This window comes from Branchiostoma belcheri, unplaced genomic scaffold, assembly GCF_001625305.1.
Source record: "Branchiostoma belcheri isolate BF01 breed outbred unplaced genomic scaffold, Haploidv18h27 scaffold6, whole genome shotgun sequence".
NCBI lineage: Eukaryota > Metazoa > Chordata > Leptocardii > Amphioxiformes > Branchiostomatidae > Branchiostoma > Branchiostoma belcheri.
In genome coordinates this window covers 3,207,308-3,235,241 of record NW_017804242.1, presented here as the reverse complement: position 1 = coordinate 3,235,241, position 27,934 = coordinate 3,207,308, and the positions used below count along the sequence as shown (strand labels likewise).

Below are 27,934 nucleotides of genomic sequence, written 5' to 3'. Positions count from 1 at the left end.
CAGGGAAGGAGTTATTTCGAGACTATTTTTTTAAACTCCCGGAAATCGGAAGTACTCGGGTGTTGTTCGGCTGCGATGTAAAGTGGGGAGGGCGAAAGACCAGCGTTTTCCAACTGAACTTTGCTCGGTGGATTTTGGATGTTTCGCCCCGTTTCTTCTTATCGTCCAGCCCGACTATTGCGTACGTTTGTGTCCCTGTTTCCTGAGAGGAGGAGGATGTTGAAGCTGGCTGGTTACGGCGCCCTGGCGGCGGTGCTGTGGCGGTACGCCGGGCTGGGGTGGGCGGGGGTTGTGGGCGGGATCACCGCCGTGTATCTCGTCACTGGCGGCTGGAGGTTCGCCCGTGTCGTGGCGCTCACGCTACCGAGAGATATTCAGTAAGTCTGCAAATATTCATTATATTGCACGGCGTTTTATAATCTTCTTCTCCCGGCCTACAGCTTTAATAATTTGTGTATGGAAATATCATATTGAAATTCACCCATAAAAATTACGTTGTAAATTAAATCTTTTATGATCTTTGATCGCTGACAGAACTACAGATCTAGACGAGCCACGTGACGTTCTTATTTTTTATACCTGTTTTATTTATTGTTTTTAGTCCTCTATATTCCTCACAAGTTCCTATTTTGATTATGATTGACATGCAAATGCAATTGCCATCTAATTTGGCGTACGTTTATGAATAGCAAATGTCAGATTAAATGAATATTGTTATCTAGTGATACTGTGTTGTTGACTTTGCCTATCAAACCTTTTCCCTGCTACGATACTGACATGTTTTATCTAACAATTCAGATTTTGTGCAAAATCACGTGCAGGTCAAATGATCCATTATACTCGATCAATAAAAAGTACTTACATTGTTGCAAAATGCATTTGTTATTGATTTATGTCTTAAATATTGTATGTAACTGTTAAGTGTTACATCTGTATATACTAATTTTGGAGTTTAGGATAAGTTGAATGGAATAGAAAGAAAATGGAATTGTAAGTAATTGCGACTTTTATTAAGATTTATATCAATAACACTCTAATTTCTTCAGTGCTCTTGGAAGTCTGCTGAAGTTTAAGATGGCCATGAAGAAACACACCAGGAACAAGACCACCATTCCAGACATGTTCAAGGAGACAGTGGCCAGGCACCCCAACAAGGTACAGAGATCTAGAGTAGCCTTGCAGTATTTCGCTTTACAATACCAAGCCGGACATGATGTAGGCCTGCTCTTTATTTTGCTATATATTTTGCTCCTCATTGAATTTTGCTATATCTGGTCTGGTGATATCAGGATGGTGATTTTATGATCATACAAAGCTTTTCCTGATATTGGGAAAATCCCCCATGAAAGTCCTGATTAGTACTCATAGTCATACTTGTATTTTGTTATAATACTTGGTACAGCTCTTTGTTGTAAAATGAAAAAAAATTACCTGTCAATGTTTCTATAGTTCTTCTCTTAGTTACCTTCAACGCAATACTGACTTACAGCTTTTGGCTCCTGGTTGGTGAGCCAGCACTGCAAAGAGAAGAATGTAGTCCTAAATGTGACTATAGTCCTAAAATAATGTGACAATCTTGTACCCCCTCCTCCAACACAGCTTTATCAAAGATCACATTGCCTGTAACTTGCTGTACATAAGAAAACAGAAAGAAGATTCGAATCGCCATGTTTTCTCCTTTTCCCAGGTCGCCTTCATGTACGAGGATGAGATCTGGACATTCCAGGAGCTGGATGAGTATTCCAACGCCGTGGGGAACTACTTCAGCCAGCTGGGGTACCGCAGCGGGGACGTGGTGGCCCTGTACATGGAATCCCGGCCCGTGTTTGTCGCTATCTGGCTGGGCCTGGCCAAGATTGGCGTGGTGGCTGCCCTCATCAACTTCAACCTGAGGATGGAGTCCCTGGCTCACTGTATCAATGTGTCGCAGGCAAAGGCACTCATATTTGGGGCTGAACTTTTCGAAGGTAACATTTATTTGTCCTATGATGAAGGAGAAGTAAAAATGACTTTCAAAATAAGGAATCTTCTAAGGAAGTCAGTTTCAGAAGAAAACTTTATCAGTTCATTGTAATAAATTACTTGTAATGGATGCAATGTTGCCACTAGATGCAATGTACAATCTGTCCCTATCCCTATCCCTATCCCTCTATATTTATCCTCTATCCCTATATCCTATCCCTATCCTTCTAAGTTCTATCCCTATCCCTCTATCCCTATCCCTCTATCCCTATCCCTATCCCTCTATCTTTATCCTCTATCCCTATCCCTATCCTGCTATCCTTATACCTCTATCCCTATCCAGGTTTGGACAGAACTGATATATATATACAAGCCAATGATTGGCAGAAATATGGCAGGAATATTGAATTTGCTGCCAGTTCTTCTTGCCATGCCAATATGACTCTTTGATCCAGTTTGGAATACATGTAGTATCAAAACTCTCTTTGAAACTGGTTAACATATCAAAATTTTCTATAGTTGGCATAATAGGAAACTTAAGAGCACCATGATATTTGATGTGAATATTATTACATCTTTCCCCACAGCTGTGGTAAAGTCTCGCTCGCTGCTGAATAAGGATCTCCAGTTGTACTGTCAGGGACGTCCAGCCATGCGAGCCATCGTGTCCTACACAGACCTGGACCCAGAGGTCACCAACTCTCCAAAACTCCCCCCACCGATGGCTGTCACAGAAAAACCTACCTTCAATGGTTAACCACATATGCATGTGTATAGAAGTGCATTTTCTCTCTCTCTGTATATCAGCAGTATAGTCCGGTCTTATGCATCTTGTACTTACATGTACAAAACTGGTGTGTTACGCCTAAAGGCGGTTTACCGATTATGCAACAAACAAACAAAGCAGTGCTGACAGCTATGTTGGTGACCTTACTTGCATTTTAAAGGAAACCATTGGAGAAAGTGAACAGTTCCCAAATCAATTTCTTACCTTGTTTATATGTCTTGTGAAGGTTTAAACTTTGCACTGTATCTGTGTGTCATTGGAAAGTTTTCTTCTAGAATTCTTTAAGCAGCAGACTGATTATTTGAGAGGGTCAAAAGGTCTTTAGGTTGACGAAAATGTTATGTTTTTTGTAGTCCATTCACGATAGTATTGTTTCCACAGATACTCTTCTGTATATCTACACCTCTGGCACGACGGGACTACCCAAAGCAGCAGTTGTCAAAAACAGCCGTTATTTCTACATGGCCAATGCCGTCCACCACTTGTTTGGCCTGCGTAAAGACGACGTGGTTTACTGTACACTGCCGCTGTATCACACGGCGGGCGGGATCCTGGGCGTGGGACAGGCGCTCATCTTCGGGATGACGGTCGCTGTTAGAAGGAAGTTTTCCGCGAGCAACTTCTGGGACGACTGTGTGAAATATAACTGTACGGTAAGGAGATGGAGTGATGTACTGAGTGATGATGCAGAAGCTACATGTACTCCTTTAATTTTTGCATAGCCTTTTGTAACAGTAAACATATTTGTACATGTACGTCTTTTCCTCTGTACCTACCTACCTACCTACCTAGTCCCATGACCGACACTGGTCGTCGGGGGGACAAGGCAGACTTTGCAGCAGGAATATAGCCAGGTCCTCCTGTCTTGGGCTGCTGTCAGGAGTTGTGGGACGGTGAGGGACGTCCAGTCCTTGATGTTATCCAACCAGACTTTCTTCTGTCTACCTCGCCGTCGCTTCCCTTCCAGCGTTCCTTGTAGGATGGTCTTTGCCAGGTTGTTGTGGCGGGTCAGATGTCCAAACCACTGCAGCTTCCTGCGCCGTACAGTTGACATCACTGCTTCTTGGGGGCCAACAAGGCTGTATACTTGCTGGTAGACGTATTCGTTGGTCTTATGCTGGTGGTATGAGATGCCAAGCAATCTCCGCAGGGACTTTGTTTCGAAGGCTTGGATCCTGCGTTCTGTGTCTGTTAGAAGCGTCCATGTCTCGCATCCATACAGCAAGATCGAAACTACCAGGGATTTGTACAGTTTATACTTGACTGCAAAGCTGATGTTCTTGCTTTTCCAAATCCTGGTAAGGCGAGCCATCGCTGCCGTTGCTAGAGCTATCCTTCTGTGGACTTCTACTTTACTGGTGCCATCCTTTGTGAGTGTCCCCCCCAGGTAAGTGAAAGAGTCCACTGTTTCAAGCTCCTCACCATTCATGAAGATGGTTGAGTACATCTCATCCCTAGTGCTGCTGTTCACCATGACTTTGCTCTTCTCCGTGCTGACTTCCATTCCGAAGGAGCCAGCGCTCTGGTTGAGTTTGTCGGTGAGTGATTGCAGTTCAGCGTTGCTGCCGCCAAGTAGGTCAATGTCGTCAGCAAACCGAAGATTGCAGAAGATTCCTCTGTACATGTATTTCTAATTTGGCACATCTTTGTCTACTGTGAATCACTTTATATTCGCAGTAGCAAAATTTGGCGGTCTGCGAAAAATGGACATATTTTCGTGGTTTATTTGTCCCAGTATTTAATAACTTCGTGGTATATAAGTGACCGTGAAAACCGCAAATATTACAGTATTTTACAAGTTGTCACTCCACAGAACTCAACATATTAAATACAAATGTATGCAAATAAAGTATGAATAAATACAGTAGTAAAATTGGTAAACAAGAAAAAATATACTTTTTTAGGTTTATAGAACAAAGAAGAGCTAATTGCATTGTTGAACATTTTTGATAACCTCTGATGTTTTGTCTCATGACCAGGTTATTCAGTACATAGGTGAGATCTGCAGATACCTGCTGGCACAGCCATCCCGCCCCTCGGAGACGCAGCACCGCGTACGTGTGGCGCTGGGACAGGGGCTGCGGGCGCGCAATTGGGAACACTTCATGAGCAGGTTTGGGATCAAACAAGTCGCCGAGCTGTACGGAGCTACTGAAGGGAATGTAAACATTGCTAATGTCCCTGGTAAGGATACTGTTTTTTGCTATACTTTTTTTCCATGTTTGATTCTGAAGAATTTCTTATTTTCCCAAACTAATAGAAGCAGGTGAGAAACTTTACTGGCTGTGTAAGAAGGAAACCCCTTATAATACACAATTTTTTATGTTATTTTCATAAACAAGAGAACAACAGATCATGAGAGGCGAATTAAAGAACATACAAAAAGGACAACATTGTACCATGTATCCAAAAACATATACATTGTAAATATTAAAGTAAAAAGAATCTGAATACAAATTAACTTCATGTCTCAGATGAGGACCATAGTTTGATTGTATGCAAGTTTTTCTCATTGAAACATTTTGTTTCTGTTTAACTGATAGATGTTTTCCAACTATTTTCCTTAGCAATCTCCTAGGAGGTATATACATAACAACTATTATATAAAAGATTGGTGAGGAAACATCCAACATTGTTGTATGACAGGAAAAGTTGGAGCGTGTGGGTTTAACTCTGCCATCCTGCCGTGGGTGTACCCCATCAGACTGGTCAGGGTGGATGAGGCCACAGGACAGCTCCTCAGGGGGCCAGACGGACTCTGTATTCCTGCACAAGCAGGTAGGGACATACACACACAGTGTTAGAAATACCCATCTGCAGTCTACATTATACAGAGACATTTTCAGTATTGCAGGAGAAAAATTAAGCAACCTGCAATTTTGCAGACTGAAAAAATCAGGCTTGGGGTTCAAAATGGTGTTGGTATACTAGTAATGTAACAGATTTTGCATTTAGTACTGACTCAAGTAATTTTGCATGTACATTGTACTTTTCAAATCGCATGTGAAACATTTGTGAAAATGCTATTTTGTATATGATATGGGCTAAAGTCCAGACTTTACCTGTACCATAGCAATAAAGAAGAAAAAAGGTTTAGGAAAATTAGGTGCACACAGGGCTAGAAATACTTTTTTCTTCTTTATTGCTATGGTACAGGTAATATTGAAAATTACCTGCACCAGAATTTTTTCCTGCATATTCAGGTGACATTTTGAGCCCTGCCACAAATTTAAGTTTCTGCAGTTGGTATGTAGAGATTCTGAAAATGATTTTCTGAATAATTGAGAAGACACCAAGAAAGTCCTTGCAGAAAGAGAATTGGAACAAGATTTTACAGTTTAGAAAGAGATTCTGGAAGAAAATCTCTTTAATAATGAGATTTCTTGTGTCAACTTGTGTTCAGTTGAGGTTTACAAATAGATGTTTGTCACTCCACACTCACTCCATCATGAGTGAGTGTTTTCTTTACTACATGTACCCCCAGGTGAGTGTGGTGAGCTGGTAGGAAAGATTATCCAGGGGGACCCCATGAGGGAGTATGATGGGTATGCAGACAAGCAGGCAACCAAGAAGAAGATAGCCTATGATGTCTTCAAGAAGGGAGACATGGCTTTCTTATCAGGTGAGTTTGTTCATTTGTTTGTTTGTTCATTTACAAAAGTATTTTGTACAAAAGGTATCGGATTTTATGACTAATAGGTTAAATATTTTAAGGATTCTTGAGGATGCAATTTAATGCTATTGGCTAGTGTTTTTTTTCAGTGTCAAGTGATGTGTGTTCATTGTTAGGAGGGACTCCTAGCAATGTAAGGAAGTACTGCAGCTGGATCATTCCCAGAGCAAATCTTTATTATTAAATTTATATTGTCTAACTTTTGTTTCCTTTTGGACTTTCAAAAAATTTGTCTTCACTTATCTCCACAGACGCACATCAATCAATAGTTTGTACTTATAAACCTGCCTTTCTGACAACTCTCCAGTGTCACTGATGAAAGGTAGTGGATGCTACCTTAAACGTCTGACCATTTCCAAAATCATATCCATTTGCTTGCGTACCTGTTTTTTTTTTCGTAAATCATTACATTGTCCACAACTTTTTAAAACGTTTCCTCTTCATCTCAGGTGATGTCCTGATGATGGATGAGCTGGGCTACCTGTACTTCAGGGACCGGTCAGGCGACACGTTCCGCTGGAAGGGTGAGAATGTGTCCACCATGGAGGTGGAGGGCGCGGTCAGCAGACTACTGGACCACAGGGACACCGTGGTGTATGGGGTGGAGGTACCAGGTAGGTGCATTGCTAACAGAGACCCCTGGCAACAAAAGAGAGTACTGCAGTAGATTTATCACAATAAGTGGGAGATACCAAACATGCCATTAATGGCTTTTTCTCCACCCATACACATCTACTTTTCCAATGTATTATGTTTTGTACTTTGCTTTTATTATGTATGTTCAAATAAATAAAACTAAAAATCAAGTACAGGTACATGTTGTAGGTTATTCAATAAATCTACTACTGAATACTACAAGAAATAACAAAGATACTGAGACATTATGAATATGATGACAAAATCACAAACAGGGTTGTAGATTACTGGTTGAACGTACCAATCAGTGTAAGTTACTCTATGCCAGCTCCAAAAAAAAGTAATAACTATAATTTTCAGCCTGTAACTGTGGTATTTTAATATGAAGACTCCATGCAGGAACATTTATGATATCCTGTATGTAGTGGCAACGAGTGCCCATTCCTGACATTTGAACTGCTTGTAGGCATGGAGGGTCGGGCAGGAATGGCAGCTGTGGCAGACCAGAACAACTCCCTAGACCTGAAGAAGCTGGCCAGCAGTTTGAAGCAGGTTCTGCCTGTGTATGCCATCCCCATGTTCCTCAGACTTACCAAAGCTGTGGACACTACAGGTGGGGATCCTCTTTGTATTCAATATTCATGTCAATTATATGAAAAGAAACTGTCACAATTATTATAGGGGATAACGCAACACCAAGCTGTTTTTCAAAATGGCATTGAAGATCCTTTCTACAGATTGACAATGATTAGTTACAATATTTGCTCAGATTTTGAGACATTTGGAAGACTGCCATAAAATCAGAGAAATATATTATTATCATTCCCACACCGTTGTCAAAAATGAGAATTATATGCAATACCCATTGGAAAATAAGTTGAATACTTTTTGCATTAGATTGGTGCTCTCGAGAGTTGATGTTCTCCATTAAAACTAGCTTGTGTGGTCTAAGCTGTATAAAATGCTATTGGAGGGTAAATGGACCTGTCAATTATTAATGAATGTGTCCTGTGATGATCCTAGACAAGCTATCCTTGGTCTATGGTAATAATAAGATTAACAGTAGATTCCATACACTGTACTAACACTTCTTCAAATTCTTTTCGAGTTCATTCTGATTAGCTTGAGGCATTAATGCCTCACATAGACACATGGTTGAGAGTAATAGTCTCAACCATGTGTCTGTGTATTTAGTGACTGTGTTAGAAATGTGTGTAAACTTGTGGCATGTTACGTGTGAATGAGGGATGCCTTGTGTGGGGGATTCTGGTGTTTGCTCTGTTTTTCCCCATGAAAAACCCTGCCGTGGTCACTTCTCCTCAATAAGACCTTTCCTTTAACCATGAAGGCATGCCCACCATGCTATGTGGTACACTAACCGCACCAGAAACTGGCATTCAAACATGACTGGACCTCTCTATTTTCACTGAAATGCTTTAGCACCACATTCTCTGTAAGAAAAAGAATAGCAACTCACCAACATGATTGTCTTCCAAGTTCTACATTTTCTACCACACCAAAAAAATCAACTCAGAACTAAAACAAAATGCTGAAAATTTATATTTACATTTACAAAACTGTATATGAATTATGATGCAGAGTAAACATACAGAACAACATTTAGACCTTGATTTTATATGATTCTGATGTGTAAATTGTGGTATAGCTTAGCCAGTGCACATGTTTGTTATTGTGACCCTGGAAGCTTGTTTTGAATGGACAGAAGAAGGGAGTACAGAAATAATGCTGTTTTCTCTGTATAGAGATATATATATAAATACCAGGCCATGGCTGTATAGGTGGCATGGTAAGAATTGCCTGTGCAACTAGGGTAGCACCTGCTCAAAAAGGCACTTAGAACTTAACAAAGATTGAAAAGTGTGGTAATGTAAATAGTGCATGTCTGACATAGTATGTGCCCTGGTTTCAGAGAGCCATATCATTTTGTAAATCAGTATTCATGTACTTTACATTTGGAACGTCCATGTAATGTACATGTAGATGGTCTTAGGTTCAAGGTTCTTGACAATTATGAATGAAACAAAAAATTCACAAAAAGTCAAAATATATTTTTTTTTCAAATTTTTACAAAGGTCTTTCTTGTTTACAATCTACATGTTGCATGATGGAAAAAGAAGCGTACAACCTAACAGTAGTGAAAGCTACTCCAGGGCATTGACCCAGCACATGTTGTGGCAGGTGGATTTTATATGGAAAACACAGCTCTTACCTCATAAGAACCATTCAGACCAAATAGTACACCATATTACTCCATCTTGAGCATTTCACTCAGACAGAGGACCTATGTATTGGTCATCTGTCTCACTTAAATGCCCAGTTAGCTTTTGTAGATAAGCTATTTATGTGGTGTACAGTGTTCCAGTCTAGAAACTTCTAATACCCAAAGTAGTGAAATATAATTTAATACAGCCACTTGAAAGCAAACTCATTCGACAAGAGGTTTGTATGTTGGAGTGTCATTCAATTCTATCCTGGGAAACACAAAGTGTACACCATCTGTATCTAACAGTTATATGGAATTAGTTCTAATGACGGGTTTTAATACTGTACATTAATATATGTTTGTGGGGCTAAAATTTCACTGCACTGTTAAAATCAAGAGGTTGAGGAATAAAGTGATCGTAGTAACACACCAGAAGGCAGAGTGCATGTTGGTGGTAATATCAGATTGTGGTGAGATGTCACAGAAAGGATCGCAAACTTAAAATCACAGCGAAAATTTCAAATTTTACAGTAACAGCAATTTAGATAAATGCGAGCCATCTAGGAGAAAGCATGTGTGTTGCCCTATCATCTTTTCTTGACACTATAGTGTCCCAGCCAGACTGTATTGTAAAGACATGGTGTTTTTGTATTGTGTATCAGTTGTGATTGGTTTCTTTTCAGAGCCAGATGTTGTAAAGTGCATGTAGTACATGTAGACATGTGTGGCATCTGTTTGTAAAAGGGAAACAATCTAGGGTTTCTCAAACATCTGCCATTGTTGTTCCCAGTGAGATACAAACAGATGTAATGAACATGCTGGGCGGAGAGTTATTTGATATGATTATGGTTGCCATGGACAACCAACTGTAGGTCTGTCAGGTTGGTAGCTCCAAGGACAAAAGCAACCTAAAGGACAACCAAAGGTGCACACCATTGCATGTACATGTACTTATCCATACAAACTGTACTCTTTAAAGACAGTCTTCAACGTATTGCCTTGCCATCCCTTGATTGGATGAGTGGTTGATTGATTTACAATGTAGACCATAAACTATAATACTATAGTCTTTATCTTTGCACAAAAGGCGGATAGTACTGTAAACTACATGTGTACCTTCTGTGTGTATGCTCACCAATAAAGTACAGCTAAACACCCTGGCATGAATTGGACATTTGGAATAAAAAAAATCAAAGGAAACAATATGAAATGTTACTAATTTCACCTTTATAAGAGCTTATACTTTTAATGAGTATAAAATGTTTGTGAGTGTGAGGTTTACAAAGAATATATACAGTGTGCTCTGCAAAGAAATACCATAATGTGGTCATCGTTCTTAAGACTGTGGCATCTCTTTATAAATCTAATTAATCTGTGCAGATAGTAGTGTTGTATTGTTATGGCACCACTTCTTTGTGTACCTGGGTATTGTTTGGACCTGTTTGTTTAGGTTGCCATAGACAGGGCTTGTTTGGAAGAACCGTTGGAATTCAAATTTACCCAAGAAGGAGAATGTTTGCACCGTGTTGATGCACAAATAATCACTGATGTGGACATTGCATGTAATCGACCGTCTAGTTTTCTAAACTACATCATTGTTCCACTTCTAGAGACTAAAAATGTCAATATACAATATAAACATGCAGCACTTTTACAAGCCAGTGAAAAAGAACAATGTAGAACCCTTTCAATGAAAGCAGTGAGAAATTATGATGATGGATAAAACAAGAAATTTGAAAAGGCATATATAAGTACATGTATCTCATGGAGGTACAAACATGTGTATATGATGTTCCATTACTTGTTTTTAAGGCCACACCAATTTAATTTGTTGGTTCTCGGATTCACCCGTTTCATTATTTTCTGATTTGCAAATTTCATTGTTTGAATTACAAACCGGCCTGGTATGTTGACTTCATAGCTCCTGAAATAGCATTTGGGGCTATCATAGGATGCCTAGGGCTGTTTTATATTCTATTTTTTTCGCCCTGTCGCTTCATCATTTTTGTGAAAAAATCTGAGAACCATCAATTAAATTGATGTGGGATAAGCAGAGAAATTATGATAACAGTGGCACATGAAACATCACCTATATTTTCTGTTACACTGTTTCAGGCACCTTTAAGCTGAAGAAAACAGACGTACGTAAGGAAGGGTTCAACCCTGACGTCATCTCTGACCAGATGTACTACATGGATCTGTCCGCGGGAACGTACAAGCCGCTCGACTCTGCCGCGTACCAAGATATCGTCAACGGGAAAATACGCTTGTGATATCTTCCATTTTTCCACCTTATATGTGTGTGTATGGATACATTACATAGGTCAAGTTCTTTGGATCCCAACTAGTTGAAGAATTAGGGCTAATAGAAGAGTTTAGGACTGAGGAAAATGATTTTGGGGATTTTTAATGCACAAAGTAGAGTTAAAGCATATTAATCAATCAATCAGTCAACGAACAAATCAGGAGTCAGGTCTAGACATAGCCTGGTTGCCAGCCCTGTTAGCTGTATTCTCCTTTACTGAATGCTACCAGGCAGGGGTGACAGAGCAGACTAAGCTAACAAGACTGGTATCCAGGCTAAATGACATGTTCAATGCAAAAAGATACTTAAATGATGATAATATAATTGTGAGGTGATGAACAAAAAACAGCAGAATCAATAGCTGTAATCTATTGGAAAACTTAAAATTGACCCAAATGACTTTTAAGTGGCACCTAAAATAATTGGAATGAATTTTCTGTAAATTCTTCTTGTAGCTTACATGTAATGAAATGATTCTATTACATGTATCAGTGAAATAGTTGTTAAGACATTTTACAGGTCTTCCTTCTACTTGCACTATAGAAGAGGAGCTTGTGTAATAGGTTTTAACCCTTTTATGCTAAGTTAGAAAGGTAGAAGTAAAGGTTTTATCTGAAGCTAGGATGAGACAAGTTCAGCTTAGAGGATCACTAATGAAACGATGGAGAGGACAATGATAAAATGGTCACCCCTCCTGACACTTTTAAATGGAATAGTCCTAAATTACTTGTAGTATAAATGCAACCTATCTACTATTAATGCTAAACACACTTAGGAAAATATTCTCAAGCATATTCTCAAATCTCAGGATGTTTTTAGGTACATGTATACCTAAATCTGTAATGAATAATGTCTTACTTTGATGATGTCATATTTTCTTGTTCTTCTTCCTATCTTTTTTTTACTTTTCTAAATTGTAGATTTTGTTATTTTATCACTTTACTATTCATCACTTTACTATTCCTTTTGTACAAAAAAGTACCTTAGCACATTGTATATAAGCTGGTTATGAGGTTATACATGTAATGTTGAAATCTGAATATACTGTTAAGAATGGCCATATGCCCTGAAGATATGATAAGAGACACTGTAAGCTAGTTATGTGGGAATGAATGGCACTATCAAAGATAAGAGCATTGGAAAACTTGTGATTTGAGTGATAATGTTGTTGATGCCCAGTAAAATTTAAGCCTGATACAAATTTAAAATTGTAATCGAGATGATGTCAAAATACCTGTGGGTTGTTGGTAAGGAAAACATATAACTATACACTGTGCATGCATGAAAAGAGCAGGAAAGCTTTATGAGAAAGAATTTCAAGTATGTGAATCGCAGCTAGTACTTATAACTTGAGAAGTGGTCTGCAGGTTGCGTTGTGTGCTCAGATGACAGCATGTTTGGACGGCAAACCTTGCCATTATGTAAACACCTGGTGTTCACAGCACTATTGTGTTGATTGGTATCCTAGCAACAAGGGACAACGTTCACGTGTTGTCTGGAGCTTATGTAAGGTGGATTAGAGGCAATCCGTGCCATTGTGTAATCAGTTTGTGAACAAAGATGTTTATTTTGCACAAAGGTTTTGTTATGAATACTAACAGATGATTTTATTGCTTTGTGAATGATGGACTGTCTGTTGATAATCTTGATAAAGACATACATGTGTGCTGTTTTAAAATGATTTATTTTTGGCCATGCCTCATTGGCAGAGCCTTGTTTTCATAATGTTGCTGCTCTGTTCTCTGTACTGCTAGTGATAGTACATGTAGTAATGTTAGTTTAAAGTTGTGAAATGTAACCATTGATGTGCATTGAGTGTTCTAAGCATCTAGTGGTCTTGGCAATTTTGCTGTGCATGTATTTTGTTTGTGTGATTTGAATTCCACTTTACAATATAAATAGCAAAATAATTTTCTATCACAATCATGTCAATCAAAATTTGATTAAGGTGGATTTGACTTTAATGTTTGGTGTGGAAAAGAGGATTTGTTGATGTTTTTGTTTGCAGTCCAGTGATTGTAAAGATGTTCTTGAATGGGTGACTTGAATCTGCTTTGCTTTGAATCAAAGAACAACATATCGTTATTTGTAACTATGTTGAGGCACACTGAGAAATAAATGTGTGAAAACAACAGATTTTCTCCCATTTTGTAACATACAGCAAAACACTGCAGCAAGAAACGAAACACCACTTAAAAATGCACAATATATTTGTTTATTGTCTCCATTGAGTAACACTTCCACTGCGCATAAAACCCCAAGCTAGTGAAAAATGACAACAGTAGTACACAACTACTTCAATACTGATATATGCAGTCATTTTTACACGTTTGTTTACACATACTTTTGAGTCCATTAAGAGAATATGGTGAGAAAAAGAAAACATACATGTACAGCATGTTTAAAAAGTTTCGTACTATACAAATGTTCACTGCAAAGGTTATACACTTTTCAAAGACATTTCAAAATAATTCTTTTTTACTGTGGCTTAAAATCGACCTCTTGTCGCATTTTCTCTAGTACAGTTTGGAAATCTATCTCTTATTTACACTTATCACAGGCGTACTTTGGACGGGGCATACATTAGCTCCTTCGCTTGGGCAATTTTAAGTTAGGATGTCATCTTTGACAAAAGTCCTCCTGTTTACTTCAGAATAAACCAGGCCATTTTTAAAGTTAATTTGGTCTTGGAAGACATGGCACACATACACATTGCTGATTTGGTTCAACTTCACATTAAATCATAAAGATCCTCAAGTGAAAAAAACAAAACTGTCATTTTACTTTCTGAAATGATCCAAATTTGTGTCACATATTTGAAGTGATATTGCATTTTGTTGGGCATGAATATTATCAACCCGTATGCAACAAATACATTACTACTGTAGTTGTGAACACTTAAAAACATATGTATATATATAAAATAGATATATGCAAACAGTGTACACTTTATACAATACTGTTCAAGTCTTTACTTGACAAAACGGGCTGTGTGACATATACTGTACAATGTCAAAATTAAACAATACATTGTAATCATTATTTCCCTGTCAGCACAAACGTTTTAGATATGTTGAGCATGTTGAAAATGTCAAAAGAATACTGGACATGGTGGCGATGTTTAGATGTGTGTGCTCTATTCAACCCTGCACCCCTCTCTCTGACACACAAGTGGAATCTTCTGGACGGACATGTTGATGTTGTGTTGAGAAGTAACCAATCAAACTGCTTGCTCCTGTAAGAAAGTAAAATGTCGCCAATAAGTAATTATGTTCACCGAAGGAAAACATATTGTTTTTGCTCCGTTTCTTCTTTCGTTCCAAACACTGACCTCTGACCTGGTCAATGACCTGAACCAGACTGTCTCTCACCATGGTAACTGCTGTTGGGTTACATCATGTTGCAATTTTATAGTAGGAGGGATTTAGACTTCTGTCATCATATATGTGAATGTGTTTGAGTAAGAATTTACAGAGCAGACCATATGCGAAGGTAAACATAGTCTACATATAAATCAGTTATGACGTGAAGTCACAAGTCTCTTCAATATATGTAGTTTGACAGATTTACTAAGTCACACAAGTCTAAAGCTACATTTTGAATCATTTGCACTTTTTTTGAATAGATGCTATTTACAATTTAACTTTCCCATTTCAGTCAGTATCTGTTAAATTTCTTGTCAAATTTTTATGTGATATCTGAAAAATTGCAATGTGTAAAGTCATCCACTCACAGGGCTTTATTCAGCAGCAGGAGCGTCTGTGGGTTTTTCCTCGGTGGCTTCTGCTGGTTTGTCCTCTGGTGTGGCTGTGGAGTCAAACAATGTCAATTGTCAATCATGCTGCAAATGGTGCAGGACATGGAACATTTCTGTAATTGGGCATTACTGTAAATTATCAAATATTTGCACTCAGTGGTTTTATGTACATGTGTGCAGCTTTCACCACCAACATATCACAAAAAAACTACTGTAAGTTACAGTTTCAATTGCAAACTTAACACACCTTTCTTAGTCTATTCCAATTTTATAGTATCTCATAATGTTCAATTATTGGTTTAAGAATAACCTTCTGTAAATACAAGGAGATTTATACAAAGTCATTTGTCTGTTCTGAGATCACAGAGGATTTACACACCTTCAGCTGCTTCTTCTGCAGGTGCTTCTGCTGCAGGTGCTTCTGCTGCAGGCTCTTCAGCTGCAGGTGCTTCTTCCTGAGCCTCAGCAGGCGTCTCTGTAGATTCTGCAGGCTTCTCTGCTTCACCTGTTTCCGCAGATGCGGGTGCTTCTTCTGCAGGTGCATCTTCTGCAGGTGCATCTTCTGCAGGTGCAGGTGTTTCTTCTGCAGGTGCATCTGCTGCAGGTGCCTCTGCAGCAGGCTCTTCAGCTGGGGTCTCCTCCTGTGGTAAGAACAGTCATGGGTGTTCAGAATCCATCATTTGCAAAGTGACTTTTGTCTGCCATTCCTTAATAAATCCTTGAAGAAATATGATTTGCAACCTATAGTCAAATATTTCCCTAGAGTAACAACAACATGTTGGGCTGTTATAGGTGCTAGACCTGAGTATGGGGAGGGGAGAGAAAGTTGACTGTGCATCTGCCATTGCCCAAGGTTGTCAGGTGAACCACTGGGTAAATGTGAATTTTCCCTTTCCCCATGCCCTTGACATCAGCTATTATAATAGTACACCTGCTTCTGTATCACATCTAGGGCTGTGATAATAGAGGTTAATGTATTGTAAAGAGTTGGGTTCCGGGATCTGGATTAGAGAGTATCAGAGATGCATTATAGAGTATCAGTCTAAGCTCCTACCTGAGCAGGTGCTTCCTCTGGCTTGGGTTCTTCTGCAGCTGGTGCTTCCTCTGGGGCAGTTTCAGCCGGTTCAGGAGCAGTTTCAGCCGGTTCAGGGGCAGTTTCAGCTGGTTCAGGGGCAGTTTCAGCTGGTTCAGGGGCAGTTTCAGCTGGTTCAGGAGCAGTTTCAGCTGGTTCTGGGGCAGCTTCTGGGGTAGGTTCAGCTGCCTCTTCAGCAGGTTTACTACTCTCATCTGTAGATTGGAGAAGCAGGAACAACCATAAGACTACATGTAAGCTAGCACAACAACACAACATGTACATGTATAGCAACAACTTATACACTCTCATCATCACAATCATCAACATTGTGGTTTCTACCACAGATACTTGCCATATATAAGGTATCAAAACAAACAACAAGAAAAAAACACAAAGCAACAACATTGCTAACACTCCTGTTCTACGTGCATGATAAAAAGAAAGAATCTCTGTAAAAGTGCCATAAATGTATATCTTTTTTCTATCCTAAAGGTAGTCAAGGCAGCTAGGCCACTAGGTGACAACTAATGCAAATGTTACCATCAATTCCATTAATTCCTTTGAACAAATCTAAAGCTGGCTACGGAAAATTTTGTCCCTGGCTATCTGCCTACCTTCCTGCACTATTGGCACATTCATGTCATGCAGTGTTGGGTCAGGATTGGACTCGCAGCCCTCGATCACCAACATGTTGGTCCCTAGGTTCATAACGACTGTGCCTCTTCTGTCTACCACTTCCTTCATACGTTTCTCATCTGCGATGTCTAAGCTGCCTGACTCTTGTTCCTTCTCTGTGCTAGCTGCCTGATCTACCGCGCCTGACTCTTCCTCCTTGTCCCCTTTGGCTGCCTCGTCACTATCAGCCTGCCCTGAAGCCACTACATCCTGGCTAGTTTTCACCTCTATTTTCTTCTCAGATTCCATGTCATCCCCAATGGCCTCTTCAATGGTCATTACTGATGCTATTTTGCTGTCCTTCTTGTCAATGTCTGAAATGGACTGGGAAGTGACGGACCGGACCTCCAGTTCTGAGGGGGTCTTCTGATCGGTGAGTGACTTCCTACTCTGTGATGAAGTGGACTTCTTCAGTGACAGCTTGGACACCAGCCTCTGAAAGGATGACTGGGAGGAACGTGCAGAGGCCACTTTCGTTGCAGAAGCCTTCTGTGATGTCTTTCCACCGAGGGATGTCTGAGATGATTTGGACCGAGCACCACCACTCTTCACACTTGTCTTACTGCCAGACTTCTGTACATTTTCTTGCTCTGCAGCCTTTTGCTCTGCTGCTTCAATCTCCCTGTCACTGGCCACTTTCTGCAGCTTCTGGCTGACCTCAAGCAACTGTTGGTCAACCTCAGTACCACCCTGGCTGATTTCCCCGCTGGCTTTTTTACTGGGTTGATCTGGCTTGGATTCCAGGGCTGTTTTACTGGGTGGACCAGACTTCATGATCTCTTCAATCATCTGTTCTATCTGCTCTCCTGAGCCCTTGGCACTCACCCCCTTGCCTTCTGCTGTCTTGGCCTCTTCTTGCTCTTCAGATGACTTTGCTACATCACTTACTTCTTGTTCAACTTTCTCAGTTTCTATCTCATCCGGCCCCTCTATCTCACTGCCTAGCTCCTCTGCTTTGTTATTGGCTGACTGATCTGGCACTTGATTGGCTACATCACCCTCACCAGGCTCTTCCTGATTGGCCTGCCCTACTTCTGTGCCTTCCTTCTGATTGGCTATCTCACTCTCTCCTGACTCTTTCTGATTGGCTATCTCACTCTCTCCTGACTCTTTCTGATTGGCTATCTCACTCTCTCCTGACTCTTTCTGATTGGCTATCTCACTCTCTCCTGACTCTTTCTGACTGGCTGTCTGATCTTCAATGTCTGTCTGACTGGCTACCTTGGTCCCTGATGTTTCTTCCTGAGTGTCTGCCTCAGACTTACCCTGTTCTGGTGCTGGTGCGTCTTCTGGTTTTGATTCTGGCTCTGTTACCGGTACCTCTGTTTGGGCTTCATTTTCTGTGGCGGGAGCTTCTTCTGGTTTCCCAAGTTCCTCTGCCTCTACCTTCTGTACTTCCTGGGTGGGACTGGGGGGACTTCCCTCTGGCTCCCCTCTAGAGGCATCTCCATTAGGGGTGGATTTTACTACAAGGGTAAATAATGGGTTCAGTAAGTCATGAAATGAAGCCAGATTGACTTTCAGTCTGCTTAGGTAGCTGTTGGCAGCAAATTTGTATTGGTTATTGGTTTATGCAGCAGGGAGATAAGAGTGTTAGAGTGTTAATAAAGCAGAAATTAATGATAGGATACAAGTTTTAGAAGATACAAATCATGGATCACCAATAAAACAATACAGACACTTTCAACTTTATGGCCTAAAGAAAAATACTGCAAAACTTACATCAAGATAAAGAAAGGAAACATTACGTTAAGTACAACAACTTTGCCTGTACCTGTTACACTACTTGGTCTACTGGTTGGCTTGACTACTGCAGTTTCCCGCTCTGTTGCTGACGCCGATCGCTGTGTCCTGACGGGGGGCTCTGTTTCCTCCATCTTCTTCGCTGAGATGTCCTGCAGCAGGGTTGGAAATAACACAGTTATTGTTTGTTAACAGTTCATCAATAGTTACTTTTCAGTGCATAAAAAATTTCACAAGGATATCACTGCTTTTGGAATGGAGGAAAAGGGTTATGAAGTGCTTCAGGACAAGTGTGCACAACATCCAGCCATCCAGCACCAAGGCCAGTACACACCTCCACTAGACTGACAAGATGGCTGCTTTCTTGATGACAGATTTAAGAAAACTAAAAGCTCAGTTTATATCTTGTAACCTGTAAACCTGTTCCATGCAGATAATAAAACCTCAGGGATGACATCAAACTTTGGATATTTCCTCAACTTAACCTACATGTCTTTCAAATGAATACCACTTGTATGTAATCTGCTACCACCCTCCTGTATGTTATTTTTAAGTTATACATGTACTTCAATGGCTTCCTTTTGTACAATCTAGCTTCAATGTCTACTTACAAAATGTATGTATGGTCTTCTAAATCACATCATGTGTCATTGTTTGGCTTGAAACAACCATTAGCCCCTGAATGTGCAATCTACAATTCTTACAGCAGCACTGGAGACAGTAATGCGTAAACAGAATTCCTCGTCTGGCCCTCACATTCCACAGCCATTTACAATCGCTGACATGCGTGCGTGGGAGCCATTGTAACCACAGCCTTCTGTACGGACCAACTCAACGTCATTTGCGTCACTCTATAGAGGCAATCATCCCCATGCAATTAGTACCGACTGCACGACATATTTTACCACCGAGTCAACGACCGTAGCTTCTTGGAAAGGGGTTCAATCGTAAACAGATAAATCATTGGCTACAGATGAAATGGTCAAAACATAGTATGTGGAATACAACTTTGTCATCTAATAGACTAGTAGTGCTCTGGGAGCAAATTTTGTGGCAAACAATTTAAGATGGGTGTTACGATTTCAGTTATATCTTTAGCCACCAGAGACTGGCACTCACATACACATGATAATTGACATTGCAAAAGCTAGGACAGAGGATTATCTAATGATCAGTTTCTCCTGATGTATCAGATTAAGCAAGATGATTCTCTCATCGTGACAGTTCTGGGGCAAGTGACACACCATCAATGAAATTTCAACCAGAAAAGAACCTCAGAGTACCATCTTGGATTCTAACCTTATGGTTGTGCCATACCATTAATGGATAGAGTTTTGCCACACAAGAAGAAAAAAAAGCTAAAATATCAGATATTCAATATTCAATCATAATCATTGCTTTTCTACTGTCAAATATCTGTCATGTTGACTAATGCATCATATAACTAGAACCAGACTCTCATTATTAATCAGTAGTGATATGTTGTTTGTATTGACAGAGTATGCGACAGTGCAGCCCTGTCCTTGATATACATTCCAGGACACATTATGTAAATACTATGAGCCGATGCCATTCATCTTCCACTGTTGATTGATTATGTTTTCCAATTATATAAATTGCATTTTGGTAAAATTTCATTTGATATCTGAAACACAATATGAAACAGTATAGAAGGCATAAGTTCTACATTTTGTTGTAAAAGTGTTTCATTTAGAATATTTCTAGACGCTTTTATTGGTTTGCTGCTGAAATAATCTGAAATAATTCTAATGTAAAAAAAAAATAAGTCAGAAAAGAAAGTACATGAGAGGTCGGGACATAGAAAGAAAATCTTTCTTCATGTAATGATTTGATATTCAATTTGGAAGAATTCAGTTACGACCCTTGACCCCCGTACCTCTGCCTGCTGTGCCGCTCTCTCCTGTCTGTCCTTGACGCCATCTTCTCTCCTCTCCGCCGCGTCTTGTCGACCGTTCGCTTCTACTAACAATGTCTTCTGAGGCGCTGTCGCAACTGGAAAACACCCAGAACATTAAGGAAGTTAGCCCTTGGAGTTTTAAGCTTAGTTCAAATCACCATGATGATACTCCTTGGGTCAAAGTGTCTGCAGACTTTAAAGCTTTGTTATCAGTTAAGAAATACAACTGATACATGTACTGTGAGTACAGTCAAACTTGTTTGAACTACCACCTGTATAATCCGGTCATCTGGCCATTACCACCGCTTTTTCTTGGTCCCGATTTTGCCCCCATCAGACATTAAAGGAATTGCCTAAGCTGACCACTTGTCCAACGTGACCATGACCGGTACTATTTTGGACCGCACATGGCCCAATCTCTGCCTAAATGACGACCATGCGTCATTTTCAAGTGTGGCGGAAAACATTTTTTATAACTAACGAGAATTCTTGATGGACTCTTTTGCCATCGATTTCACATAAATGTATCATTGTTGAACATCCAAACTTTCAGTACAGCTGCACTACACTCCTTTTACAGTCAAGTCCCATAAGGTCCAGGGTAAAGAAATTGATGAAAGCCTAAGGACCATAATAGTACCTTTGACATAACTAGGTCATAAAGGCTTTTAGACATTAGGCCCAACTTCATTACATTCATAGCAGATTAGACAGGGGTATAGGACCCATTGTGCACCTGTCATTGTTCTTCACCTGTTGTCAGTGTTCTTCTTTCTTGACTTTGATGTACCATAATAGGAGTTATGAAAAATTAATGCGGCGACCGCTGTGCATTCTTTTTCTTTGAATCGATCGGTTGTTGATGTAGTTAACCCTTTTGTGTGCCACGGTGCATTTGGGTCACTTGCTGATCCCAAAAGTGAGATGCTTTTTTCTTGGTCAAGGATTATCTTGAGGCCCGCGGACGATTGATATCTTGTGTAAGTGTTGGCACTCACGACAAGATAATTGATTGAAAACAATGAACATACCATTTTTACTTCAATACAATCTTCTAAATCATTAATAGATAAAAAAAGTTGCAGAAAATATGAATTTGAACATGATTATTGCTAAATAGTCCATCACTGGACAACCATTCAATTTCTCCAATACTAAAATGTCCAAAAAGATGCAAAAAATGCAAAACTTTGGAATGAAGATTACCAAACTCTACAAGATGATTTTCTATATATAGAAATGTCAAGGGAAATCAGCTACTTTCCCACTAAAAAAAGATTTTGTACTTCCAATTCCTCTAGTCCTCAAATCCGATCCTCTCACTAAGTGGTTTACCACATGATATAGTACGGCCCCAGCATAAATCCAGACTGATCCAGTTCTGTCAAAATAGCCTATAGACAAGGCGTTCCCGCGAGACACAACAGATGACAGGTGCGCTGCTGTTGCTCAGGTAATCAAGTAAACAAACACTTGTTTCTTATGAAGAAATTTGGGGCAGACAATGGTTCGGCACTTAGTGTCACCCCCAGGGTATACAGTGGGGGGTGGTGGATGGCCCACCTGAGGGTAACTAAGAAATAAAACGTTCGTGTTATAAAACAGTTCAGCTGTTACAATGTTATCTAAGAGGTGAGCTACAAAAATCTCAGCAAGGAATTACAATGAAAATATAGGGGCAAATCTGAGAAACAAGGAATTAAACTGGCTTAGCCTATGCTATGGGTGTATTAATGGTTTCCAAGAAATGTTGCAAACCAAAACAATTTTGCTTTTAACTGAAATATCAGCCAGTCAATCTCAGGGATGTCCAAGTCCCAAAGGGATCAGTGCGTACAACCGTAAAAGCCTTGCCATACATGAAGCACTCACAAGCAGTATTATGTTAATTAAAAGTACTAGTTGTTTCCATTTATCTTCTATATGTACAATTTTCGTTTGGTAACAATAATCATAGATATGCCTGCTACCCCCCAGCAAGGACTAATAATAACTGATGATAGCTCTAAATTGGAATGACAAGAAAATGACAGAACACTCAGTAGCATTAAATCTCTAATGATTGCATGTAGCCTAATACCCTTCTTGCATCTCAAGATTTTTCTGATGATACCACAAAAAAATACAACTTTAACAGTAAGGTAATAACTTAACTTGTTGCAAATGGAGTCCTTGTTTCTATCAAGTGGTTTAGGTTGTACAGAAGTGTAAAAATGTACTCTGACAGTCTGTCACATTTGAAATGGATATTTCAGGGGGCAGCAAAGACAACATTAGGATTTCAACATAAAAGTTGGGGCAGTGGCATCAAAATCTTCCTAGTTGCCCCCTGAACTTTTGACATTGGAATAGTCCTAGTGGGTTTTGATCATATTACAAACATTTGACATAGAATAGCCCTAGGTGTTGTTACCTAATGATATTCTCTGAGAGTCTGACAAACAAAGACACTGAAATTTAAGACTAAGATCTCAGTTAGTGAGTTTATCATATTAACCTCCTAACATTCATGCTTTTTTCTTCCCTTATGCCCCTGTGAAAGTTCAGCAGCATTCTATAGAGGTAATACTGGACAGAGGGGGGAGTGAGTTTTGTATAGGGGAATTGCTCTAATTCTATTTGTCCCAATCCTATTACTGTATTAGCTCCTACATCCTTCTTACGAACTACAACCCAAAATCCACTTGAGGGCAGAAAAGCCTCTGTCAAAAGTTGCCTCTAAGAAGTTTAAGTCTTAATCCCTGGCAAATATGATCCATCAAACTGGGGCAGGCGGCACGTAGCGTTCTTTCAGGTCTTTCAGGAAGTAGAGACTTTGTCGAGGACGCTTATTGAAGGGAATGGAACAAGTGTGGTGGCCACTTGCTTTAAACCACAAGCAAAATGTAATTGAGAGTACTAACGCAAATTTACCATTTAAACATTTCATGGCTAAGGATGACGAATTCCCATGGAACAGAAAAAAACAGAGATAAACATGTGGGTCCGGCGCCCTGTAACAACTGTCACCGGAGAAAGCGCGTACAAAGGGAGCGGTGCCGATGTCTGTCGTTTGTTGTGTTCTGTTGATGGACACAATACAGCGCGGTCGTGTGTATCTAGGAAAGGGTCGCTTGTGCTGAATGGATTACCGGCGCGATCGTAGGACACACCTGACTACCACGTGCAAATAACCGTAGACCTGCCGACTGGCCCGTAATCACCCCTGCTTCAAAAAGTTGTCTGGTCATGACTATTCAAACATGGCCTCACCACCCGCCTGGCTTCTTTGGCTCGCTCCTTAGAACCATGTGACATTCTTAATGAAGTTTGACATTCTATGCAAATAATTATGATTCTTCCTGTCCACTGCTGCACCCATATTTCCCAGAAGAAACCACTACTATCAACATTTTTCATCAGCCAAAAATTGCACTAATTATCATGACTACGGTCCTAGTAACCAATGACAAGACCCCCTGCTATCAGCATGTAAAATCTGATTGTTTGGATGTCTCTAGGGTTACCCATTTAATCTATCATTTACATATCCTACCAAATAAACAAGAAAAATCACTAGCCAAACAGGTAGCTTTTAGCTGTAACAAAATCTTTTCATCAAACTTCAGGTCATCAAATGTGGTAAATATATACTCATGTCACCCTGAGTGAATGGCCCCTTTGAGAGAGTGATTTTTAGGTGTGACACAACAAGAGGGTGTCTGTTACGCTACTTTGAGTTTTTATACACACCTTCTTCAGTTAAACAAAATAACGACGTTCTGTTTAGCTTTGTTTTGTTTCCTCCATGGCTAATAGGTTTGTACTTCTGACATTTGTAAAGAATCACAACTTGACGTTCCTTCTACCACGTCTCAAGACTACAAGAGTCTCCTTGGCAAACACCTGTGCCCAGTTGGACCGACAGAACGCACCTAGATTCAGATCCAATTTCATCAAAGTTACATAAGCAAAAACTTTCGTGAAAACCAATTTGGAATGATGACTAAATCAAATGGTTGCGAAGCCCTGCCGCCGTTCCCTGAGTGGTTGGTGTTAGGAGGATTTCCTGAGATTTGGAAAGGGCGATGTGTGATGTCTAAAATCTAGGACACCTTGTTGCCCAGGTACAAAAACACCTGTTAACAGTTGTTGAGTCCTGGAGCGGGGGTAAGGCTTAGCCGGTATCTCTTCAAACAATTGACCTCGCTTACACAGCACGCACTATCAAATTCTACTTACCACAGGTGACAAACACTCTAAATCTGACCCACGCACAAAGGTTGGGCTATAAACTTGTTTGGTGGATAAACTACGTCGCTGTAAATGCTGGAAACAGAGGAATGGGTGACGGGTCTACTGATAGGGGCATGGCGGAGCGCTGGTCTGATGTTCCCTCGACTTTTCTGATTAAAATTACCCAGAAAAACTTGGTACTGACCTGGTTTGTTCGATGAAGGACCACAACCCATGGCTCAAACTGACTTCCACACCATGTGAGCACGCACTACAATGATTTTAGTAACTCGAGCTGACGGATAAAGAGGTGATGTCAAACTGGCATAGGATTCCCCTGGCAACGTCAACCACGCCGAGGCAATGTAGACCAGCTGATCTGTGACGTATTGGATTTACGGCGCTCTCATTGGTCGAGAGAACCAGGACACAGGTCATGCGGGGTCAGCTGGGGAAGGAATGTTCCACCAGACCCATAAACGGGTAAATGCAGTGTCAATGTGCACTTTAAAAATAAAAAAAGAGACGAAATCTGTATCTAAATATAACAGTAATGTTATGAAGATTTCTTTCAGATGTTTACATCTGTATGGTTTATGCATACGATTAATTGATACACAACCATATGTGGTTTACTTTGAAATGTACCTACGGCATAATGGGCTATTCTAATCTTAATCACAAAGGTTACCTGGGGGCAAAATTGAGACTGAAGCCTCTACAGCGTCACTTAGCGGAGAGTGACAATATTGCAAGCAGTCAGTCAATGCGGGACGGGGACAAATTCTCAGAAATGGAGTATTGCCATGTATTTCTCCTGCCTTGAAACTTGAAAGGATAAATACATTAGAAATTCCCAACAGGTTTAGTGGGTATTGTACCCTTCATCGCGAATGACGTTACAACCAAAGGCAACAAGGAAATGCCATTAAATGAGTCACATCCGGTAGTTTTAGCTATTCCGGACGTATTAAAGTTGTATGAAAAGAGTCAAGTGTGTTGATACGTTGTTTGAACAGGCTTTTCGTTTTTGATGTGAATGAACAACTTTCATCAATGTCAAAGTCATCCAGGATCTTTTTCAGTAGTTCGGGGATGCGACGCTAGTGCGTATTTTTATATATATAAACTTATATGTAACGTTACTACATTGTGTTCTTTCATTATTTCCGTATATTAAAAGTGGAGAAAACAGTATGGGTACAAACAACAGCTGCAAAGTTGAGAACCTGTGTTTGGTATAACGGTAAAAACCATAATGAAAAAAAAAAAATCAAAATTGACACAATCTTAGAGCGTTTGTTACTCAACATACATGATTTGAAGACAACCATGTCCATCATCAGGCGGATATGCCATGCCAAAATCGCCCCTCACAATTTCGACGATAACGTCGGATGTATTGTAGGCTTGCACTACTCTTCGAAACTTACACAGCCTTTTGGCTTACCTTTGTCGTCTTCAACTATTGCAGTATCTCTCAGGAGCCCCTCAAGGATGTTGTCAAGTTCATCACTCTCGTTGACATTTTCTTCCCCAGGCCTATCTTCTGTGTTGTCCCCTTGTTTCCCTTCTCTTTCTTCCTGCGGTGCGTCTGTGTGTTCAACTTGACCTTCGAGTTTTGCAATTTCACGTTTAGCCTGTTTCTCTCCCTGTTCGCTCTGGTCTCTGTCAGTGCCAGTGTCTATCTTCGTGATGTTTGTAACATGTAGACAGAGAATAGACTCACCGTCTTCTGTAGTGGTCAGATGGATGGCTGACTCTGCCTGTTCGCCGTCTTCCAATCCGTAGGAGATTGCGCTTTCTTCTTCCTTCTCTTCGTCTGTTTTGAAGTCATCTGTACTCGCTGAACTGTTGGTTGACTCACTCTCCGCGTCATCGTTTTCACTTTCGTCCGCACTTCCATTCTCTCCTTCCTTCGTTCCGCCCACATTTGGTTCTTCTGAACTGACCGGATGGATAGCTGACTCGTTCGCTTCATACTCTTCCATTTCTTCTGCAGTGACACTCTCTTCTTTCTTGGGTTTGCCTGATTTCGGTTCTGCTGCATTCATCAAGTCATGATCCTGCATTTTCTGTTCCGCGGGGCTTGATGACACTTCGACGTCCGGAGGTTGTACGTTTTCTTCAGCCTCAGACGACTCGGTGGATGAAATCTCCTCAGCCGACTCATCAGCAGTACTACCATGATCCGCATGGTGCGCCACTAGCACGTCGCGTTCCTCGGTTGGCACCTGTTGCATAGTTTCTGCTGTAATGGATTCGCACGAAGTGTCGAATCCCCGTTGTGTCAATGCCCACGGCTGCTCCACATCACCAGAGGGGTCGCTCTGAACACTTCCTAGGACATTATCTTTGTAAAACTCCTCTTTACTCCTTACGGACGGCATGCTACGCGTTCGTGCTTGGTGGCTCGCCTGTTGGTTAGGGCGTTCTTGTGAGGTCGAGTCGGTAACCGTCTGACTGCCTTGGTCAACCATGACTGGTCTGAAAGTAAGTGTCGAAAATTTCATTGATATAAGACCATATTCACACTATAAGAAAATGCATTTATCTTTAGCTCGTTTGCTGGTGCGGAGACCGCCTGTCACATTTGGCAGATGTATTAAAGCCGGATACGTTATTATTATTATTGTTTTTTTTGCGTGTGTACCATAAACAACAAAACGGGCGATGTCCATAGAATTATCAGTGACATTTTTTATGGTAGTCTTAAGATCGACTCAAACATATCGGCAACAATCTAGCCACAGAAGTTATTATTCTATGGCAGTTTTTGCAATGGAGTAAAGACAGTCTTACCTTGGCTTGCTCGCTCCCGATCCCATCGCGATCTGTGTTGCTACTAGCACTGCCGCAAGATAGAATCACGACAGATATATACCAATAGGACCTAGCAACGTAGTTATAAAGCCAACACGAAGTGAGACCCAGACAAGAATCAAAACGTTTTCACGACGAATG

General features: G+C 40.4%; 2 protein-coding genes across 3 annotated transcripts; one reads left to right on the top strand and one right to left on the bottom strand.

The window, feature by feature from the left end:
- Nucleotides 1-39: 39 nt before the first annotated feature.
- LOC109482563 (long-chain fatty acid transport protein 4-like) lies at nt 40-13,883 on the top strand. Its single transcript, XM_019785319.1, has 11 exons — nt 40-377; nt 1,047-1,155; nt 1,688-1,967; nt 2,550-2,714; nt 3,131-3,402; nt 4,729-4,933; nt 5,396-5,527; nt 6,234-6,371; nt 6,872-7,036; nt 7,525-7,671; nt 11,398-13,883. The coding sequence occupies exons 1-11, from the start codon at nt 139-141 to the stop codon at nt 11,553-11,555; spliced, it is 2,010 nt and encodes a 669-aa protein (XP_019640878.1). The 5' UTR covers nt 40-138; the 3' UTR covers nt 11,556-13,883.
- LOC109482562 (fibrous sheath CABYR-binding protein-like) lies at nt 13,780-27,360 on the bottom strand. Of its 2 annotated transcripts, XM_019785318.1 has the most exons (8): nt 25,176-25,370; nt 20,735-20,850; nt 18,869-18,989; nt 18,360-18,560; nt 16,399-16,631; nt 15,724-15,985; nt 15,321-15,394; nt 13,780-14,822 (listed from the first exon to the last, which is right to left on the bottom strand). In XM_019785318.1, the coding sequence occupies exons 1-7, from the start codon at nt 25,204-25,206 to the stop codon at nt 15,327-15,329; spliced, it is 1,032 nt and encodes a 343-aa protein (XP_019640877.1). In that variant the 5' UTR covers nt 25,207-25,370; the 3' UTR covers nt 13,780-14,822; nt 15,321-15,326. The 2 variants fall into 2 exon arrangements, with proteins under 2 accessions (XP_019640877.1, XP_019640876.1); XM_019785317.1 differs by lacking the exons at nt 18,360-18,560; nt 18,869-18,989; nt 25,176-25,370 and adding an exon at nt 26,421-27,360.
- Between the last annotated feature and the right edge of the window lie 574 nt (nt 27,361-27,934).

Bases quoted from the DNA above. Each gene is read 5' to 3' on its own strand.
- LOC109482563 (XM_019785319.1), top strand. From the start codon at position 139: ATGTTTCGCCCCGTTTCTTCTTATCGTCCAGCCCGACTATTGCGTACG. The intron at 2,715-3,130 runs GTTAACCACATA...TTGTTTCCACAG, and splicing joins AGAAAAACCTACCTTCAATG to ATACTCTTCTGTATATCTAC. The intron at 6,372-6,871 runs GTGAGTTTGTTC...TCTTCATCTCAG, and splicing joins AGACATGGCTTTCTTATCAG to GTGATGTCCTGATGATGGAT.
- LOC109482562 (XM_019785317.1), bottom strand. From the start codon at position 27,360: ATGCCGTCCGTAAGGAGTAAAGAGGAGTTTTACAAAGATAATGTCCTA. The intron at 16,632-20,734 runs GTACGGGGGTCA...TCCAATCTACAG, and splicing joins GAGCGGCACAGCAGGCAGAG to ATGAGAGTAGTAAACCTGCT. The intron at 15,395-15,723 runs GTGTGTAAATCC...TTGACTCCACAG, and splicing joins TGCAGAAGAAGCAGCTGAAG to CCACACCAGAGGACAAACCA.